At 48.0% G+C, this 22,320-nt stretch overlaps 1 protein-coding gene across 1 annotated transcript; it reads left to right on the forward strand.

Moving 5' to 3' along the window:
• Positions 1–999: 999 nt before the first annotated feature.
• On the forward strand, positions 1,000–21,680 carry VSTM2B (V-set and transmembrane domain containing 2B; the record flags this gene model as incomplete). The annotated part of the gene is made up of 5 exons (XM_082320848.1): positions 1,000–1,075; positions 1,774–1,958; positions 3,582–3,611; positions 4,636–5,035; positions 21,592–21,680. Exons 1-5 carry the CDS (start codon positions 1,003–1,005, stop codon positions 21,678–21,680), a joined length of 777 nt encoding a protein of 258 aa, XP_082176974.1. The 5' UTR covers positions 1,000–1,002.
• Between the last annotated feature and the right edge of the window lie 640 nt (positions 21,681–22,320).

Raw genomic sequence — 22,320 nt, forward strand, 5'->3', positions numbered from 1 at the left:
ACTTTACTGACTTGACTTTTGAGCGCTTCTAGTTTTTAATTGGGACATTTGCCTGAGAAACAGCTGATCCACAGAAACATTTTATGATACTGTATTCTACATCAATAGTGGGTTCTTTTTCCTTAATGTATTTTAACAAGTAATAAACACAGTGAGTTTGGAAGCCTGACAGCGACTGAACAGTCGGCTCTGGGCACGCACCCCACGAGGAGACCCGGCCTCGGATCAGGACGCCAGCAAAAGGCAGGCTGCCGCTCTTCGTTCCAGCACTCGCAGCCACGCCTGGGGCGAGCCGGGGCTCCTGAGGCAGGCGGGAGGCCCCGGTGCCCGGCGCCGCCGGGCGAGGGGCCGCCGGGGGCCGCGGCGCGCTGCGGGGAGGCGCCAGCGGGGCCCTCCCGCTGTGGGCGGAGCGGTGCGCGGCCGCGGAGGCGGGGGCCGCGGCCGCGGAGGCGGGGGCCGGGCCCGCGGGTGCAGCTGCGGCCGGGGCCGCCGGTGGCCCGGGCGGGGAGAGGCGGGCTGGGACCTGGCGGCGCGCCTCCTCCGCGCAGGGGCAGAGCCCGGGCCGCGACGGGAAGACGCCGGGCGCTGCCCAGGCGCAGGGAGAGGGGGCTCGTCCCTGCCGCCTCGCTGGACCTTCCTGCGAGCTCCGGGAGCGGGCTTGTCAGTGGGATGGGTCTCGGAGGGGAGCCCGGCGTCGCCTCCTCGCTTGCGGACAGCAGGAGCCCCCATTCGGCGCAGGGCAGTTGAATCCCGCCCGCGGCGGAGCAGCAGAGAACCGGGACGAGATTTATCGCTTCATTCCCAGGAACGTCGCTTCCACCTGCCAGCGAGTTTGAGCGGCCGGCTGTGGATTTTATATTTGCTTCCCCACAAACCAAGGTTAGTCGGGTGGCTTTGGCTTTTTGGGAAGGAGCCTTGACCCGGCCCCGCTGTGTGCGATGGATTGAGGCGTGCCCGGCTGCGCCCCCAGCCCGGCCCCCGCCCGCAGCCCACATAGATGCGATGGAAAGTCGGGGGCTCCTCTGCACCCTCTGTTACCTGATGTTCAACGCACCTCTGCTGTTCATCGTCACCGGTGAGTAGGAAACTTCTGCCTCTCCCCGCGGTGAGCCGCCGCTCCGGACACAACTTGCTGGCGGGAGGCAGCGGGGGCTCCGGTGCGGGCACGGCGGGGCTCGCCGCCCCGTCCGCGGCTGAGCTCTCGCCGCTTCGCTCCCGCCGGCAGTCGCTCCAAGCCCCGTCCTCGCCGCCGCTTTTTCCTGTGGAGGAGTTGATGGCTGGGGGCAGGGAGCGCTGCCCGGGGGGGCTTTTCCCAGAACAAGGTGGCTCTGTTGCGGCCGCAGCTGCCGGCAGCGCGGGCGCGGCGCCCCGCAGCCGCCGGCGCGGCGCGGAGCGGGGCAGGCCGGGCGCGCAGCCCGGGACGGTCCCCGCGCCGGATCGGGGGGGCCGGGGGGCAGTGGGACGCTGGTGCCCCTGTGTCCAGCCGAGGGCTTTCTGGGGAGGACGAGGGGGGCTAAGATCCTCTTCAAACTTCCCCTTGCCGCTGGAACCGCGGCCCCCGGCTGCGGGGTGGCGGGGACCGGCTCGGCCCTGCTCCGGGTGTGCGGTCTGGATGCTCCGCTCATCCCGCGGTCACCGGACTACAGCAAACCCGTGTCGCGGTCAGCGCCTAGCCCTTGAACTGAAACAGCTCACGTTATGCTGAAAAAGACTGGTCTCGTCTTTTAATCTCTCCCGTTAACCAGCCCTTGTAACTCTATCTTCCCCTCCCAGCTACCTTTACTGAAGTTCCCAAAGATGTGACTGTTAGGGAGGGAGATGATATTGAGATGCCTTGTGCTTTTCGAGCCAGCGGATCCACCTCTTACTCCTTGGAAATCCAGTGGTGGTACCTTAAAGAACCAGCCAGAGAACTTGCACACGAATTAGCCATCAGTGTCCCCGGCAGCAGGAGCAAGGTAATACAGTGCTATGGAGATGTATCTATTCATCGAGTGCAACATGCTCAGAGGGTGATCAAAATAAACCCAGCAGTCCCACAGAGGAGCGCGCTTCCTCTACCCCGTGCCAGCGAGCGGTCGGAAGCACCGGCGTCCCCGGGCCCTCCCTGGGATGGAGGAGGACAGGGCATGCACCGTGGGGGACTTCACCTCGGGAAAAAATGTCAGTACTTTAAGGATTGTAAATAGAAAATGAGAAATGTCCTGCTGCAAAATCGGCAATGAGGACCCAAGAGAGGCAGTCAAAAATAGCGGTAGTATGAAGTGGGGACAGGCAAAAACCAGTGCCTCTGTGGGCTGAGCTAGGAATCATTGTAAAAGGTGGGAGAGCTCATAATCGTTGTAAAATGTTTGCTCCTGACAGAGCAGATAAAGGCATGAGGGATACACCTCTCTGTTGGTATGTTGAGTACGTATCAATCTGCATATACAAATGCACACAGTTTCTTGGGGTGCACATACACACCTGTGTCCATATCTGGAGCTCAGCAAGACATTTTCACACAGTCGGATGTAGTAATTAAAATGCATGAAGCAGAGTTAAATCTTGCGTGTCCTTTCCCCTCCCCCTAGCAAGCTGCCTGGCGTGACGGTAGGCTCTAATCTAAATTTTTCAGCTGCATTTCCCCAACATAAGCCAGTTCATTCTGCAACCTCCCCCCAGTGCAATACACCTTGCCTGTGCCAAACAGGGCTGTACAAGGAGTGGGGTAAAGCGGGGTTTCCAGGCCGTGTTGCCCCACTGCACGGGGCACGTCGTTCTCTCCAGCCCCCTGGCCCCCGCGCCGGCAGGGTGCCCCGCGGCAGCCTCCGTGCCTGTGCCAGCTCCCCTCTCTGTGGCACGCTTGTTTTCCTGCAGAGCTCAAATAGAGATGCAAAGCATATAGACGCTGAGCTAATGCGATGCCGCCTAGCTGGGGAAAGTGTAAGTCAGTTGTCAGACAGGGAAATAAATCGCTTGGATTTAAATGTCTTCTTTAACCTTATATAAAAACCGTGAGTTGCTTTTACAATAAATGATGACAGGGCATGCCTGGAGAATGATGACCGTCTCCCTGGGAGGTGCATCAGTGAGATGTGAGGCATCACTTAGGTTCACAGTAGTTGGCTGGAGACAAAAAAATAACCAAGTACAAAACCTGCTGAGTGATACCTGCTCCCAGGATGTGTCAGGACCGAAGCTCTGCCCTGAGCAGTGCGGGATCCAGCCTGCCGGAGCGCTTCACCGCTGTGCTAATGCTGCTGGTAAAGCATCTTCCCCAGCCTTTGTCAGTGACTGCGAGCAGCACAGCATGCAACAAGCATTTCTTTGGCTGCTGTTCGCACCCTTGGTGGAGGCAGCGCTTCTGTGGGCACCACAGGAGCTTTACCAGAACAGTCCCCCCAGCTGAGCACTGGTTTGCTGCCTTCCCCATCGCCCGGGGAACTCCCCCCACCCCAGCCACGCGCGGGCTGGGTGAATGGCAAGCGGAGAAAGTTGCATCTGTCCGTGTCCTGGCCTTGCACGGGGGTGGGAAGATGAGCACCTTGTTGATGTGCTGGCAGAGCTGACTCTAATCCCCCTTTTTTCTGTTCTTTTAGGTAACAAATAAGGATGCAACCAAAATCAGCGTAAGTGGAGCTCGAGCTGGGTGGTGCGCGCCCCTCCTCCCGCACGCAGGGGATTCACTGCATGCCCCCTCCTTCCCCGACAGGCGATTGCAGCTGGTCTCGCTGGCAGCCCCGCTCCTGCGGCACGGCGGGAGCGCGGCACGCTTCCCCTCCTCGGTGTGTCGCGGCTCGGTCGAAACGTTACCATCTGTTGCTGCTGTAGCAGTCACGTCTCATTCCTCGCAAATCGGGAGGAGGTGACGCTTGCCGTACAGCCCTTCCTTAGCCACGGCTGAAAAGGACTGTGGGCCAGATCAGCAGACGAGTTTGCTTTGTCCCCTGCCCTCTGCAAACCCCAGCCGCCTGCGGCGACCCCCTTCTGTCCCTGCCCTGCAGGAAACCAGCCCCTCTCGCCTCCATGCGGGCCCGGGCTCGCCCCTGCCCCGGCCAGGCGGCGCTGGAGCACGCCGGCCCCTCTCCGCGGTGCCGAGGCGCGGCCGGAGCCCTTCCCTCCCGCCGCAGCGGCGGAGCGCGGGGCGCCGCCTGGGTCTCGGCGGGGTGCGCTGCGCCCGGCGGGGCTCGGCAGCAGGCGCGGAGACCCCCGGGGTGCTGGGCTTTCCCCGGGGGCCGGGTTCGGGGCGGTTCGTGCGGGCTGGAGGCTGCCCGGCGCCGGGAGCGCTGCGGGGCCCCGTGCGGGGCTGGGCAGGGGGAGAGGGGGACCCCCAGGCGGGGGCCGGGCAGAGCGCTAGCGGCGCGGGGGGCGTGGGGATGGCGGGGAGCAGGGGCTGGTTCCGGATGGGACTTGGGACCCCGAGGCGGGGCTTTAACAGCGAGGTGCTGGGCCGAGATGTCCGGCGCACTCGGTTTGGGGGGAATTAGCCCGGGTTCGGCGGCCTTGACAGCAGAAGACCCGTACCTGGGGCGAGGGCGAGCCCTGCCGGGGCTGCGCCGAGGCGGGCAGGGTCGCCGCTGGGGAAGGGACGGGGGAGGCGGCGGGGCCGGCGGCCGCTGCTGAGGCGGCGCCCGGCGGTGCGCTCTCTTGCAGACGGTCCGCGTCCAGGGCAACGACATCTCGCACCGGCTGCGGCTCTCGGGCGTGCGGCGGCAGGACGAGGGCGTCTACGAGTGCCGCGTGGCGGACTACAGCGACGACGAGACGCAGGAGCACAAGGCCCAGGCGCTGCTGCGCGTCCTCTCCCGCTTCGCGCCGCCCGACGTGCAGGCGGCCGAGGCGGTCTCGCACATCCAGAGCGGCGCCGCGCCGCGCCGCCACGGCCCCGCCGCCCGGCCCACGCCGCCGCCGGTCCCCGGCAAGCGCCCGCCGCCGCCGCCGCCCCCGGCCGAGGGGGGGGCCTCCACCGCCACCGCCGCGGCGGCCGCCGCCGCCTCCTCGGCCTCGCCGCCGCCCGGGCAGGCCGCCATCCTCCGCCAGCAGCACGGGTCAGGTAGGGCGCGGGGGCGCGGCGGGGGGCGGCCCTCTCCCCTGCCCGGCCGGGGCTCCCCGGGTCCCGCCACTCGGCTTAGGGTCGGGCCCCGCGACCCCCGCTGGCACGGGCGGGGCTGTCGCTGCGATGCTAAAGCTAAATAACCGCACCCAAGTCCGTAAGTACTTCAGTTACAGTACTTAAATGTACTTAAATTATCGCCAAAGCCGGGGCCGGTGCATGGTGCCCTGCCTTGTCAGAAGTTAGCACGGAGGCCTGGGGCTGGGGAGATGGGTCTGAAAGCAGGGCTGGGACCTGCTGCCTTTCAGTAGGTGCTGTAGGAGGCCTCACTTTCAGAGTCGCCCTTGCAGCTTTTCAGACGAGGTGTTTTAAACAGTAGCTGCAGTCTCAAGTGAGCGAAATGCCACGGCAGAGAATGTACATCAGCGAGCGGTTACAGGGGCTGGTCGCCTTGGGCAGGCGCAGGGCCCATGCGGAGCAGGGTGCAGTTTCTGAAGGGAAATGTTAATTGCTGTGTAATGAGCTCCATGTTTGAATTACCGGCAGGATGAGAATTGGAGATACTATACTCTACAATGGTTAGCAAATGTAAACATTGTGCTAATACTGATTGTCTATCAGTTAATACTGTATTAAGTTATTAATGCCACATTACCATATTACTGCTAGTCGGAGAAGGCTGTTGTAAGCCTTTATTTACACTAATGACAGCAAAGTCTGGAACAAAGAACACAGTCTTAAATCTGCATTGCAAAGGTGTTTCAAGCTTCAAAGGTGTGATGCTGCTCTGGCTGGGCTTTAGCTCCCCTTTCAGCCACTGTCACTTAGCTAATGTTGAACAAATGTCCCTGCCAAGTTGTCTGTGGAAGAAGGGAAACAATTTTGTGCCACTGACTGTGCGGGGAAAGCCCCGAGCTCCCTTCTCTGCTGAGTCTCTTCTGACGCAGATTCATAATCCTCATGCAGGAACATTCACACTTCTTCCTGATACCTCTTCACACTCTCAGGGCGAACGGTTGCAGGTTTTGGGTCCCAGTAATGGAAATCGGTTGTATATGGGTCACCGTGAACTGCTGGTGCTTTACAAGTGCTGTTTTACCTGGCTACTCCCTTTCGCTGTTTTCTTAATAATTTAGTTTTTCTCATGTAGAAATATGTGTGAAAACTAGGTTTTACTCCTTGTCATTCCTAAGACTAAGCTGGCTGTTCATTGGTGTCCAGTGGAAGACAAAGTGGTAATTCTTGAGGTCTAACTACAGGTGCCTGTGGACATATAAAAAAGTTCACTTCACTTTTGCTGCATTCACTGACCACAAGAAATTAAACTGAACACTGTAATGCTCATGATCTGTTGTTTTACTGTTGGAAAGATCTGCTTTCCTCCTAGGAGCCCAGGGCTGGTGGTTGTTTTTGTGTTTCCTCTTCTCCCCCACAGTGAGAATTCTTGCAATTTTTTCCATGCTGACAATAGAAGTTAGGTTTAGGATTCGCAGCACTGTGCACCCTGCCTACTGAACCCAGAGCTTATGTGGTGCCTCTGAACTAAAAACAGGACGATGGAAGTGCAATGGGCTCAGTTCCACCTCAACAGATGGATGTGAGTGTGTGCCGCCAAGAGAGCATGTCACATAAGTCTGTTAGGGCAAGACCCCTGCCCAGATCATCTAAACTGCTGTCTATCCTGATTTTTTACATGTCTGTGGTTTGGGGATGTGGCACTGCTGCATCATTTCTAGGCTGGATTAAATTCTGAAAATACACTGTAAGCGTTGTGGCCAGCAGTGGAGATAACGGAATGATTTAAATCAGTGAAAAAGGTAGCAGAATACAGAAAAATATTTTGTGGGGGATCTCCAGATGGAGACTGATGCTAAGAGGGCTACAAACCAGGCTGAACCCAAATTTCCTGCCGTGACATCCTCTCCTGTGCACGCTGCTATCTGTGAACAGTGCCACTCCGTGGCAGTTCCCGTGCCGGGAGAAAGCTGAAGTCAGGGTAGAGAGCACAGGACTCCTGTTCTTGTTCACGGTGCTGGCTTAATAAGGTATAAACCAGCAACTGCTTTTGTCTCCGTATGAGGGAGGCAACTAATTTTTTATTTTGGTATGGTCCTGTGTAAAAATAACATCTTTTTACTCTCCTTGAATCAAGACTGCCTGAATAACAAGTTTCTACTTGGTTTATTGTAATTTCCGTACCTGTGGCAGTCTGGAGCTGCCTGTAATTACTTATCAATAAAGCGTCAGCTACAGCATGGCTCAGGAGATTAGCAGCTGAAAGACTTGGCCCTCAAAGTGTCTGATTCAGGTGCCTTCTGGACCAGAACTGTCTGAGGCTTGTTACCACGAGATGTCTCTTTGGTTGCTTTTGTGAAGCAGATTGCTGGTTGCCTTCCCAGTCCCCATCACCGGTATATTTTAGAAAGACTGTCTGGGCCAGGCACTTGGTTTGAAGCAGAGAGAGGCAGCTTGGTGTAGAGGCAAGAAATGGGTTTATCTCCCCTAGACGTGAAGTGTTGCTCCCTACCCAGAATAAAGGCTTGTGGATAAAATACTAACGTGGAAGTCAGTGTGATGAGGACCTGCAGGGGTATCACCTGGTTTTGTGAGGAAATCGAAGAGTCAGGTCTCCAGTGCTGTCACTCAGGTTGGATAAGCTCTAAACTGTCTTCAAAATGTCTTAAAAGAAAATTACGTCCTTGAGCTTAAGAGTTTCCCATTTGTATTTTAAAGTGGTGTTCTTTAGAGCTGTTTTAGGTACAGTAATTATTTTTCTTTGTAAAGAATGCAGTCTCTTTATAGGAAATATACTTTTTTTTTTTTCTCTATTTTTACTTCTGGAAACTAGAGGCCCTGTTTTGAGTCCACCCCCTCAAGGCAGTGTCATAGCTGGTTTTCCACACAGTAGGGCCATCAGATCAAACCAAACTAAATCTTTGTTCACATAGGTGTGTAAGACTGCAGGACCTAACCCTGTGTTGCTGTATGAATTATATATATGCATAGTAGCATAATACATATGCTTCGCTATCCTATTTTGAGCTCTGTTACACACATACAGTTAAGTACTTGCACCAAATCTGTGTGTAGCAATTGAATCATCTAATACATTTACTCTCAAAAGTCTTTAGCATTTGTAAGTCTTTTCATTGTACACGGGGATATTTCCTCTGTATAAAAGCAGAAATGTGCTCAAACAATGGATTTGCTATCAGTGATTAAGAAACACCCTCATTTAACACACTGGAGAGCTTGGCCTGAAAGCTGATGGCATGGCACTAGCCACAGTGTCCTGCATGAATTGGGTTCTAATCCTATTTTCCTTGCAACAGAAATCTTCCCAATATGTTCAGTGTAGTAAGATAGGGCCTCTATGTGCTTGTACTCCAATAAATGTGATTATAGATCAAATGCTGCTTTTAGATGTGCCTGCAGGGCTCTTCTTGACTTCAGTTGGAGTCCCAGTCATGCACTGTGGAAAAATGTGATTCTTTACATCTTCTAGTTGAACTGAAACGTGAACTTATTAGAATAGATGTGTCTGTTACTGAGGTTATCTAAAGAGCATGGAGTCTCACCTGACAAACTGGGTATAAATAGAAAATCCATAGTTTTGGGCATGTCATCTGGAATTGTAGTTGGTAGAAATTTGTGATCAGCATTATAATATATAAGGGAATAGATCCAATGTAACAGGAAAATTGCCCAATATGCCAGAAATATTAGCTACTCAAACAGAATTTTATCTGTAATGTTTACACTAGCATATGCGGCACTGGTGAGGCCGCACCTCGAGTACTGTGTCCAGTTTGGGGCCCCTCACTACAGGAAGGACATGGAGGTGCTGGAGCGTGTCCAGAGAAGGGCAACGAAGTTGGTGAAGCGTCTAGAGCACAAGTCTTATGAGGAGCGGCTGAGGGAGCTGGGGTTGTTTAGTCTGGAGAAGAGGAGGCTTAGGGGAGACCTTATTGCTCTCTACAACTACCTGAAAGGGGGTTGTAGCGAGGTGGGGGTCGGTCTCTTCTCCCTAGTAACAAGCGATAGGACGAGAGGAAACAGCCTCAAGCTGCGCCAGGGGAAGTTTAGGTTGGCTATTAGGAAAAACTTCTTCACCAAAAGGGTAGTCAGGCATTGGACCAGGCTGCCCAGGGAAGTGGTTGAGTCTCCATCCCTGGAGGTATTTAAAGGACGGGTAGACGTGGTGCTCGAGGGCATGGTTTAGTGGTGGACTTGGCAGTGCTAGGTTAATGGTTGGACTCAATGATCTTAAGGGTCTTTTCCAACCTTAACAATTCTATGATTCTATGATATAAAAACTTAGTGCTGTGGTCTCAGAGAGTCAAAAAGATTGCTGCTTGTCTGCCGGTAAGGTAGACTGAAGTGGAACTGAGAACTTAGGCTGCAAAGAGGCAAAGATCTGCTGCTAAGAGCATTGGTTTTAATACTATCAGAGAAGGAGTTGTTGTCCGTATGGTTCTAAATGAAAATAATATTTAGCTTTCAGTTTAAGTAGTACTTACATGCAAATGGAATCTTTTGTTGTAGGAAAGAAATCAGGGTGAGCAAGTGAAAGAGTGCATCTAGTGTTAACGTGTTTGGAAGCGTTCCTAGTTTTCACTGGGTAAGTAGTGGGGATATAGGAGCATCACTGAGCAAGATGCGCAGTGTCTCTGTCCCAGAAGGTTTGTAGTCCAAATGGATGAGACAGACAAATGGCAGAAAGAGCAATGGCCGACTTTGGTGAGTGTGGCAGCTGTGAAATTAGATATGAAAACTTAATTTCAGATCTCTTAAATTTAAGTCCAGTGCCTTAGTCATGAGACTAACTTTGTCATCTGATAGGTGAAGTAATAAACAAGGATCTTCATACTGACCTTCTGGGAGGCGAGTTGGCTGTATTATATCCTACCAAATGGTTTTCAGAATGAGTGTCTGTGTATTGGCTTGGGAGCAATTTTTAGTTTAACTTCTGAGCAGCATGTAGATCAGACATTGCAGCTTCCAAATTCCCTTTTATTTGTTTGATCTCTAGCCTCAAAGCTCTGAAGTGAAAGCTCTAAATAAAATAAACAAAGATGGGAGTGTGAAACAAGAAATTGTGCTTCATTATGCTTAGAGGGCTCTAGGAAGGACACAGAGAGACTCCTGCGTTATGCAGAGATGAAGCGTTCACAGCAAGGAAGAAAATAAGTCTTCACTTCACGCCTATCCCCCTCTCCCCCCCCACAAAGCCTTTTATGTCTGAGGCAGAAGGAAGTCTGCTTGTGGGCTACATGGCCTGAGATAATGAAGCACTAGGTCCCAGTTCTGCAGTCTCTGTGCATGTGCAGCTCCCAGTGATGCTCCTAAGAGCAGTACACACACAAAGTCGAGCTGTGGCAACCTACCTTGAGGCAGGAGACCATGTGGGAGAGCGTTAGATCTCCATCGTGCACTGGGAAGCAACAGGTATTTTTTTGCAGCTTAGAGACGGGAAAGTAAATGAACACACTGTCTTCTTGAGTGTAACGAACTGTGGTTGGCTAGAGGGCTTCTGTTTGGAGTGGCTGTGGTTGAGTTTGGATTAACTTTGGGTAAGGGTTTGGGTCTAGGGCTCTCCTGGCTTTGTCAGAATTTGAATGACTCTGCATGCTAGTTTGAGAAACAGCCTGTGGAGCTCCTTTGTCTTTGGTAGATGAACATTAGACAACATAGCAAGAAAGGAACGTCTCTCTAGGTTGCTGTTCAGCTTAGGCTCCCTGCCTTTCCAACTCGGTAGTGTCTGGGTCTGCTTCACTCCCCCGGTGCTTTTTATGAGACCATACATGAGCTCGCATTCTGTTGTTATTTGTAGTTAAATGCAACCTGGGTCACATCACATTTTCCTTCACATTAAATAAAGTAGCAAGACAGAGGCCATAACTGCATTATCAGACTGACCTCCTAAATGTCACTGGATAATAAACATGCAAAAAGAATTCTCGTTAAATACACGTCACTAGCACTTTAATATCTAGGCAAATTAGACTGCTTTGGGGACAAGTGAGGTCAAATATCTTCTTTTGTGTGTGTGTAATGTGGATTAATTCTCGAACTGGACAAAAGCACGAACTGCAGTGCTGTGTCACCTCATTACCTAGGGCAGAAACAAGCTGTGCCAGGGTGTTTTTGTACTGTGGAAATGCAATTTATTTGAGTAACCTCCTTTCAGCGGATCTTGCTTGTTCCCCGGAGGACAGACAAAACTGTACTAACCTATTCTACTAAAGCCTGTGCAGTGTCCTTGAAGAAATCTGAGTATTATTTGAACTTCTTTAATATCTTCAAGTTATAGATGAATGTTTTAAAAAAATATTACTGAACACAATGGAAGGGGTAGTCCAAGTCTTTCTAATGAATGTGGAAGCTGTACCTAATGTTGGTCTAGATTTCTATAAGAGATTGATTAATTAGTGAGTGAAAATTTGTATGAGGGAAGGCTGAGTGCTCCCATGTGTCTTTTTGCATGAACAAACAGCATTTTGGGCAGGAATATACATATACTGCTAGTTCTTTATGTATGGTTTCAATAGATACTTTGCAAAATGGAGTCTTAGCTTGCAGTGCCAGCTAACTTTGTATATTTTACAAGAGGCAGATAATTGTTATGCGTTCCCCACCTCTGCTATACTGATGCAGCTTTACTGATGTACGAAGTAACACTTGCACTGTGTTGTGGATTATATAGGTCCCTAATACCTTAAGAAGTAGTATACTTAGAAGTCATAGCAGAATGAAATGTCAAGACAATCTTACCGGCACTAGTTTTGAGAAGGATATTAATAGTGGTGGTCTGTAGTTGGAAAGCAAACATAAAGTAGGATCTGCCAGGAAATGAATCTTACAGTAGTCCTGTGAAGGTGTTTCTTCTTTACATCATAGCAGAGCCTGACAGGACCGTGCTGGTAATGAAAAGGGTTTGTTTTGGCTTTTGATTTAGCTTTGCTAAAGCAGTGAGAATGCTGGCAGGTTCAGTATTGCTGTTTACTATGTGTTTTTTAAAATTAGATAATAGCAGAGCAGTCCCATATGTCAATAATAAACAGTTCAAGTAGGTTTGTATTGGAAAAAATGGGGTTGTCAGTAGAATGGTATTATTTGTCACAACAGCGGTTAACAACCGAGTATTTTATATTGCTAGGCTGTTATCAGTTGGGAGGCAATTTTATTAGCTGGGAAGAAGAGCAGTTTGGCAGAGCAGCAGCTGTGCTCTGTGGAGAAGGCAGTGTGATCGCAGCGCGCAGATCGTTGTGCCACGGCTGGAGAAGGGAGCTGCGCTAACGAAGCTTACGCAGGATGTCAGGTAGTTGCCATAATATCTGGTCTTAGGCTCATTTGCGTGGTTGTGGTTAGGAAGCAGAGCGTCCTTGTTGTGTGTGCTAGGAGCGGCTGCTAACTTTGAACTGAGGCAGAGCACCGTTAGTGTGTCCTCTAATGGACATCATCTTCTATGTCTGTGGTTTTATTGGTCATGGGTAAAATTCACCGAACTGGTATAATTAGAATTACTTTCCTACTGTATCAATTTTAAAATCGGCATTCTAATCTCTAATCACTCTCACACCAGGGAGCTGGAGATCTCACATGTAAAGAGAGCACTGAGGAATATCCCGTGTCCACAGTTGTTTCAAATGACCCCTTGCTGGTTTATTCTGTAAAGCTTGGCCTCCCTTAGGTCTAGGGCATGGCAATGATGTCTTGAGTTAGCTAATATCTAGGAAATATCAATCATTAGAAAGGTTTGGAGGGTCTGTGTATTTGTGGGTCACTCCCAAAATGTCGCTCTTTGTAGCAAAAAGGTGATCCCTTCTTGATGTACATCACAGGCTCTGCTTTTTTTTTCAGGCACGTGCTCTCAATACAGCCCTTTTCCTTGTGTCATCATGTATTCTGCTAATGCACTTAGCTCTATTCTTTAACTATGGACAGGATAGGGTTATTTTTCAAAAAAATCCTTAGATAATCTGCACTCGGATCTGCCTAACTTCAGTAGTTCTGACTGGAGTGGTAATTACAGCTACATTGGCAGCTTGCTCCTAATCCTGATCAAGTCAAAAATACTCTAAAAGACAGCGAAGTGAGAACTACAGTGTCTTGTTCTTTACTTCTGAGTTGCAAATATTTACAGCTTGTATCAGTTATAGAATGTGAAATCTGTGGTTCCATCCAGCGCAACTTTTATTGCAAGTCTTTTCCTAAAGCATCAACTTATAGAATTGTGTGACCATATCTAGCTTGCTTGCTTTTTGCAACGTGGCTTTTTAGTCCTTATAATGAAAAACTTGAGAATATGGCCCAGACTCAATTCAAAGCTCAGTAACTGAAACCGTGGTACCAGTATTCTTCATTGCCTCATGATTTGGGTAGTTTGAGTTGTGCTTTTTGCTATTTGTGTGTATCAATATGCTGTGGACGTGCTCACATAGTAGTACTGAAGAAGGACCTGTAGGGCTGGATGCTCATTTACCATCTGAAGTACCACTAATGTAGTTAGTTATTTTTCTGTGTGTTTTAGTTCAAAATTCATTTTCTACCACATCACATTACAAAGAATTTTGTATCATTATTTGAGTGTCAGGGAGTGAATTAATGGTGCTTGGTTTTGTTAAGTTAGTTTTAGATCATGGAACTGCAGAAAACAAACCCATAGTTGCATGTTTTGGGTCTCTCTAATAAGATACTTGGTGAGGAGAGATCATCTCACAGATGCCAAAGCAGAAATCTGCTTGTGGCAACATACTACAAAGTAGAGACCAGCTGCAGGTCTCAAAAGAGGAAAGTTACTGGCTTATTTAAATGCAGACCAATATAAAGTATGTAAGCTGTATAATTTATATAGAATGAATGACTCTTTTTAGGTATTCAGGATACGTTCCTATTGTACGTTGACACGGTCTATAGCAGTGTTTCCTTTCGGAGCTTGTTATAAATTAGTTTTGGTGTTTTCTTGAAGCATGTGCTGGTGTTGTTTTGAAGGTTTTTCTTAATTTCTCCACGAGTGGATATTTGGAGTGGTTGGGCGGTTTATTTGGCTGTCTGCAGCGTAGGACAGATCCCAAGAGCAGCCCCTCAAGGGCTCAGCTCCATCTGAACCGGCTCAGCTGCTGCTCTGTGGGGCTTTCGGGGGGCACCACCTTCTCTCAATACAGCCGTTCTCAGAGACAAACGTAGCATTTGGAAGAAGCGGAGTGAGGCTTTCAGTAAGACTGCTGCCTGCTCTGTACATCTTTGGCTGCCACAGAAGGGAAGTGGGGGTATTGAGGGAAAATGTACCAACTGTTCCCCGTATTATGTGTCCCTGCTTCTTGTAACGTTAGTGGGAGACGAGCTTTTACCAGCCTATTGACAATGAAACTGCATATTTTTCTGGTAACCTAAAAAGTAGAAATATTTTTGATAAAGGTAGAAGTATTTCTTGCTCTTTACCTGATACACACTGCCATACATTCATCAAATCCACTAGTTTAACTACCCCTCTTTCTGTTTGTTAGTAGCTGCGTTTAATACAAAAATGTCTTGCCGCGCAGACCGGCAGCGACTGTCGAACTGGATCAGATCAGTTGTCCATCTAATCCTGTAGCTTATGTCTAATAATGTCCGTACGATCTAGGAGAAAAGGGGAAGAGCCTCCACAGAGGATAATTGAGCACTTGACTGATCCGTGTACCATATGCATGTTTGGAAGGGATTGTCAGTCCTAATATTTTGAGAACAATTTGGCCTTAATGAGTCTCAGTTGAAGTGAGCTCTAACGTGATCAGAAATCCACCTCAATAATTGCAAGTGCCTTAAGAAACATATACCCACCTCCTCTACCGATTCCTGCATCTGTCCTGTCCCCCCGGCACTCGCACAGATTGGCCTCCAGCAAAGCACTGCAGCACTTTAGAAAATCGACACCGCAGAAGGCATCTTTTTCTTTTCTTGGCTTCGTATCAGAACCAAACTTTTCTTTCTGCATCATTTCCTTGCATGACTACACCTCCCTCTCCTTGCCTTCCAATTTCTTTGTTTTCTAATCTGTCCATAACTATATGATGTACATGACCCATTTTTCATAGAATGTGCTGAAACAGGGGCTTCCTGGTATTCAAGGGTGGTTAGCCATGTTGTGGTTTTCTTCCTCAAAGTGGGGGTTTAAGCATGTTGGTTGAAATGCTCAGGGAACTAGAAGATGCTGCTTCCCAAGAAAACAAGGTTCTGCTGGTCTCCTTCACAGTGCTGTCATGCCTCTCAATATGCTGCAATTCCGATGCCTTCCTGCTGCCCGTGCTGTGGTTTAGCACTAGAACACCAAAGTCTTTTGTCCTAGCTGGGCTTTTTCAGACGTGTCACATCAAGAACAATCAAAATTAAGAACCAGGCTGCTACAAAGAATTGGATTTTTCTCAAATACACATAATTATTTTTCGAGCTATGCTGGAAATTTGCATTGTGCTGCCCTGTATGCAGCCTCTGTAGAGTTACCAAGCCTATTCTATTATTTATTAGCCTATTACCAAGTTGTTATTCTACCTCACCTCTGTGTTCAGTCACATGAGGTCAGCCCAGCATGTAAATAGATACAGGTATGGGAAAGCCAAACATGGTCATTTCAGGAGTGCTAAATACTCCAAATGCAAATGGAATCTTATTTGAAATACTAAAACCTGTTGAGAGTCCAAAATTAGGATAGGATTGGCTTTCAGTTACCCTTGTTATATGGTATTGGCAATTCACTTCTAAATATAGGCCTGAACATAGCAGTGGATATCTTAAGAGAGAAGGTAGACAAACAGTGAAACTCAGGTGTAATTGAGAAGACCTAAAATGATGACACAGTTTTACAAAACCCTGGCCAGCAAAACTGGTTTCATTTCCCCAAAGAGTTTGAGGCTATGCTGTGGATAAGGAAAGTGAAACGTGGGCATTTTCAAGAAGAAGGGTGTGGAGGGCAATGCTGATAGTTTCACCCAGCCGTGTGAGAAGGTTTACTTTTGACCTTAAAAATCTTGATGGTATGGATGAAGGAAGAAAGCAGGATCACTAGCTTATACCTGCATGGTTGTGTAGAAATAAATACATGCGCTGACTTCTATGAGGCATTGTTTTTGAGATAAGTTATGGAAAGCTGTTCCAAAATTCATCAAATCATAAATAAAAATGTGTAGTGGGTAGAAAACTAATTTTGTCATCGTGCCTTCTAGGCAGGTTCAGTGGTGAGCAGATCCCATGCAGTTGCTTATAATGTGGGAAGTCACCGTGGCCAAAATCAGCAACACCAACAGGCAGGTCAGGAGCTGTTTCTGGTTATGCCTAGGCACAGTGATCCACAGCCAGCTGAAAGCCAGCAGCAATGGGGACCCCTTAGTTTAGTATTTTTGCAGAGATTTCCATAGTACACATGCTTCTTTTAACAAGAGCACCTCACGTTACATGCAGTGCTCTAGGGTTTAGCTGGGAGAGTGGGCTCAAGGTGGCGCAGGCGCTGGATACGCTTCTGCACACCATCCTGGAGAATTAGTGCTCGGTGAGGAGTGGGAAGGTGAAGGCACCAGTTACAAGCCTTTCAAAAAAACCCCGACAGCAAAATCGCAGTGTGTGGATTGTGCTGTAAGTACTTAAGACTGGAAGAAGGATATATGCAGCTTATAAGATCATGTCTCAGGCTGTGGAGTAATTCTAATGTGGTGTAGCTTATTATCTCTTCAGTTCAGTAAGTGTATAGTGACTTTAGTAATGGTGTCTTTTTAATTAAAAACTTCTAAGAAGCTCTCAGATCTGAAGTTTGGTAAATTCCCTTCAATTCAGTGGAAGTGCTCCAAACGTATGTGAGAGAGAATTTGTTTTAGCTAGGAGGTTATTGCCTGTAATGATCCTTGACCAACAACCCATATAAAACCCTATTTTTTCCATAGATACAAGATAGTAGGAGCAGTTTCTCCAAGAATATGTCTCAAGCACAGGCTAAAGTTTCTGGCTGGAGAGAATAAATCAATCTATATGGTCAGTTTGATCCCTCACCTCTTAATGAAATGCCAGGTTTGAGAGTTTTAATTGAACATTGTTCTGTAAGGAAGCAGTCTGAGGCTAACAGGTCACCGCATAAAAGCCACTACAGAGAAATGTCCTGTGATGCTGCCAAGCGGGGTCCCAGCTCCGTTGTGAACAGGCAGTCAAATTTTGGTGTTATCATCTATCTCACCTTTAAAGGAAAATAGACTACTGATGTCTTTCAGCTTTTTATTATATGGGCCACTGCATTTCACTACCACCTCAGAAAGAAACATCAAGGGACTTTTCAGATTCTTTCTAGGAAGGAAAATAGGAAACTGCTGGAAACTGTGTTTTTTGGCCATTGGTTAAATATAGTTTGTAAAAGAATCATCCCTTTTTTTCCATGTGTCACAAGTCAGTTGGTTAATTAATGATTGTTTTCAATTGGATGAACTGTTTTAAGTCAAACTTTGATGAATGCTAGCACAAAACAACTTATTAAACCGAAAACTACAGTAAAACATTATTATGTTGTAAATCGAAAAGAAGGATGAGTGATGCCAGAGAGCAATTCACCATATGTGAACAGAACAATTTGTTATTGTTCTGCTTAGTGGTAGACTCTCCCTTTAAGCCATGTGCATATAAATAATTTAAAAGCAAAATTGTAAATCTGTGTTCTGATAAATAAGCTTACAATAACAAAACATCTAATGAATATTCAAAATATAAATTAAATATTTTCTTGTGTCTGTCGTTTGTAAGTAACTGTGTACGCTTGATTTCAAGTCTCTGGAGAGAAACTCCCTGTTCTCAAATCTGGGTCGATTGCATGTCCACATCCTAATGGTCAAGACCACATTCTGTTTGTTTACATCTACAAATGTAGCAATATCTATTAAATAAAAGTCAAGACTTCCACTACTGCAGTAAAAGCAGAATCGAGGACACTAAGTCCAGCTTATTTGTAGACAATACTAGCTATAATGAAAAAGGTTCGGGTTAACTAATCAGGGAGAAGTGACTGGAAATTATATTTCCAGTCTGCTTATGTTCAGAGGGAGGAGGATTCTGAAGGTCTGTGTATCTGCTTCTACTGCCTGAAGTCCTAGAGCAGAGTAACATTGAATCAGTATGAAAAAAGGAAGCTTGTATGTGGTGTGCAGTAAGAATAATTGCTTTCAAATATTTTTTTAAAATATATTTTAAACTGCTGTTAACAGACTCTGAACACACGTTCTGCTGTCAAATTAAGAAGATGGAGAATATAGGTTAAAAACAACACAATTTCTACAAGAGGAAAAGACAAAAAATGTGGACTGCTGCATTAATTCACAGTCCTGCATTGGGATTTAAACTAAAAGTAGTACATAAGGGTAAAAGTGGCATAGGAATGATTTTGCTAAGCAGGCACACAGCTACTGCATGGAGTTGGGACAAATACTGCTTTCCATTCAGAAGAGGAACAGTCCTAACCTGGCGTCTTTCGCAGCCCTTCAGTATGATGGTTGTAAGAGCACTTGAGCTACAAGAGCCCATTTCCCCAGGTTGAGTTCCTCAGTGTTCCCAGGGGGATCCCCCCTTACAAAAGCGCAGCTTTCTTTTCAAGTAACTGGCAGCATCTCCTCAAACTCGAGTCCTGTTCATTGAAAGAACAAGTTCAGCCCTGGAAGGGAAAAATGAGTGCTCACTACCCTCAGATTTGAGCATAACAAATACCCAAGGCCAGACCTTCACTGCAGTGGTGGGCAGGTGTGGAACTGGCACAAATTTGGCACCTGTGAGCTGTGGGCAGCTGCCTGGAGCGTGGGCTGCTGCCTGGCTGCCCTTGCCCTCCCCAGGCACAGGGGACAGCAACCGCACATGGGGACCTTCCCAGGCTGGCGTTATTGCAGCTGTGCAACGTCCCAGAAGTGAGAAGAGCCATCTGACAGCTTGGAAGTGGGGATGTGCTGACTGGAAGCATGGGTCCGTTGTGCCAGTGAATTTGTGAATAAGCAGTGTGTCTTCAGATGCCACATAGCATGTCAGGCTCAGAGGCGGACAGAAAATGGGGATTTACTTTCAGCCTTCCTAGTCGGCAGCCTGTTTTCGCTCGCTGCTGTAGGTAGATTTGTTGTTAGGGTTCATCCTTGCGAAAACTGTAGGGTATAATATATTTGTGAATTGACTGTATATTTTTAAGGGAAGAGTGGGACCTGCTGGAGGAGGGAGGTCCCTGAGGCTGGGGAATGGCTGTCGCAGCCCTTTTTGTTCCCAGGCTGCCAGAGAGGCTGGGAGGGCCGGCAGCGTTGGCATCAGCACAGGCAGGGCTCCCGCTGCCCTCGCCCTCTCGGCGCAGGAAGGGGATTGCTTACCCTGCCTGCAGGTCTCCAGGGCAGACCCTCCTTGCACCTCGGCTCTGCAGGGCTGGTTCCTGGGGCAGGGAAGGCAAGTCCGAGCTTGTGAGCTCCTACCTTGCTCCCCCAGAGCAGCAAGAACGTTTAGGGCTGGTGGTTGTCTGTCCCGTGTGCTGGCCGGGACCCCGAGCTTTAGCAGCTGTTGTGCACTTTCCTGCACACACTTCTACCGTCTTTTTTGCAAGAATTTAACAAGTTACTCCTTTAGTTACCTGAGTTGTGTTTGTCAATGATTTTCAGCTTTAAACAGAAGAATCCTATATTCATCTTAATGCCTTGCTGTTGCTACTTAGGCAGTCTTCAGGCATGTGTTTGTGCATGCAAGGATTTAATTAAAACCTAAATAACTAAATAATCTCCACACAGTCTAGGCATCTATGAGATAGCACTATGGGGACATTTCTTGAGTTCCTCAATTGCACACCACATTACTATGAACTATTTTTTGATATTGGATGATAATACTCTAGCTTTGCTGGTGAGGTATATATAGATTACGAGGCAGCCTGAACAGCGAGCCCCAGAGCAGCGCTTTACTCAGGAACTGTTCGAGGTATTTCCTTTGATCACGCCACAGCTGAGAGACTCGCATCTCCTAGAGACGAAGACTGAAGTATTCACATTAGGGTGCCTGAAGAGAGTTTCCTAAATAGAAGTGGCCTGATTCCTTTTTTCAGAGATACTGAACACAAAAAACTTTTTTCTAAAGCTTTCACACTTTGCAAAGTGGCTCTGACAGTCACTTTTCTGGGTGGCTGTCTGTACTTCGGGCACTGATTGCTCCTGTATGTAGGGTGTTCAGCACTGACGAAGCCTCTCCCTGCGTACCTCTGCACTCCAGCTGCAGGGCAAAGCTCTGGCTTTTGCGTTCACCCCTGTGGAAATGCCATGTGAGACCCCAGTCGCGGGTGTGCAGCCCTGTATTGTCACGTGACAGTGTTGGTGACAACTGCACACACTCGTCTACGTCATGGCTTTGGAAAGGCGTCACCCATTGGCACTTGGGACGCAAAGAGCTGCTGCTGCTGACCAGTCCAGCCTCGTTTGCGTGGGCTCGGGGGGGCTCGGGCAGCGATCTCTTCCACTGCAGCAATACCGTAGGCTGCCCCAGGACAGCGGAACTTCTGCATAGGAAGGGGCCATTCTGGCCCTTGCCCGGCAGCAGAGCAGTGACCTGTTTCAGAGCCCCATGCTGTGCTTGCGTGTCCTGCTCTCCTGCCGGAGCGTGGTCAGCAGACCTCGGCCCCACGGCTCGGCCCTCCCACGCAAGGGAGAGGAGCCGGACCACAGAGGCACACAGTAAATTCCTCTCTTTTTGGTGCAGGTAACTAGAAAATAAAAAAAAAAAATGAGCAAGTATCTTTGAGTAAACGGATACAGGGCAGGGACAGCCTTGTTAGCTGCAGTATGGACATGGATGCCACTTCTCACTCTGAGCAACGGCATCGGTGTCTGCCCCTGCCAGGGGAGAGCTGCATCCTCCCTCTGCAGCCGTAAGGTCGCAGGCAGCTGCTTTCCTGCGATGGCACGTACATAACTACCCCTGCAGCCCTGTGTCTTGCCGCATAAGCTTACCTCATAGAAGCGGGAGCGATCTTGGCCTCCCTGAGTCTGGAAGAAGTGACTGTAACAGATGTGTTGCACATCTGACCTCTGTTTTTCTATAGCTCCTGTGCACATTTTTAATTTAGAATTCTGCTCTTTCCTATAAAAGGTAAAGAAGATGTCAAGGTCTTGCTGTTCCTATTCCAAATGAAATGGGTTCATGTCCTGTTAATCAAGGAGTACAGCTGCAGCATTTGTCATTTCCCTTTAAAGTAATGGGTGGTTGATACCTGTCATTTCTCAAGAAACTATATACCAGATTAAGGTGTATTTATAGAAATCTCAATTGCTGGTAACTTGGCTGAAGCCAAGTTTAGGCATACCATTAGTAATGCATAATGAAATGACCTAAGTGGAGTTAGATTTGGGAGGGGGAAGAGAAAGCTATTTGAGTTGGATAGCTTGAGGATGCTGTTTTACTATTAAAATTAAGCTTCTGACCTCTGGCTCTGAAGTGATAAAAATAAATCTTCCTATATTTCTCTTCTGCATTTAATCTTCTATATTGGAAAAGATAAAGAATAAAATCTCCTTCTCTCCCTTGTCTCTCTCTTCCAGGTACAGGACCTATTTATGCTACAGACCCACTCCTATATATGTTCCTGTTAATACTGCATAAGCTTGTACATTTATTAGTAAACCACTGACGGACTACTTCCTCCACTCCTTCTCAGCCAAACAAAAAGGAACCTATTTAAAAACAGAACAAACCCCTGACAAAAAAATACCTACAGTTTTAAAGATGGACAGAAAGAGACTGAAAGAAGCATGATAAGTTCTACGTGGGGGGAAAAATGTATTTTTGGGGATGCCACAGAAAGTAAACCACATAGAATAATGCATCTAGTTTCCAGACTCTATGGTGTAAAGCCCTGCTCTGTGCATGGCACTTACGATTTCTCTATTTTAATGTAATATTTTTTTCTTTTCTAAACCTTTCCTCTGACTCTTCATTTTGCACGAACTGTTGAGCAGTTATCTTTATGACAATATGTAAAGATGTTGGGTCAAAGCCCTTCCTAAGAAAGGAAATATTTTTAGTAGATTATTGTGTTTAGGTTTTTTGGATTTCCTTTTTCTTTTTTAATTAAATTATTTCTTTTGGAGACATTTTAATTAAAAAGGTACATCTTACCATAATTAATATTCACTGTCAATAATATTTATTTTTAAATGAAGATTGGAAACAAGGTAAGACATTTGTTTATAAACTGTATTGTATATTGCTGAATAACAGTTGAATAAAAAGATTTTGAAATAAAGTTTTTACAGATGTGTGTGCCTTTC

This window comes from Platalea leucorodia, assembly GCF_965183815.1.
Source record: "Platalea leucorodia genome assembly, chromosome: 8".
NCBI lineage: Eukaryota > Metazoa > Chordata > Aves > Pelecaniformes > Threskiornithidae > Platalea > Platalea leucorodia.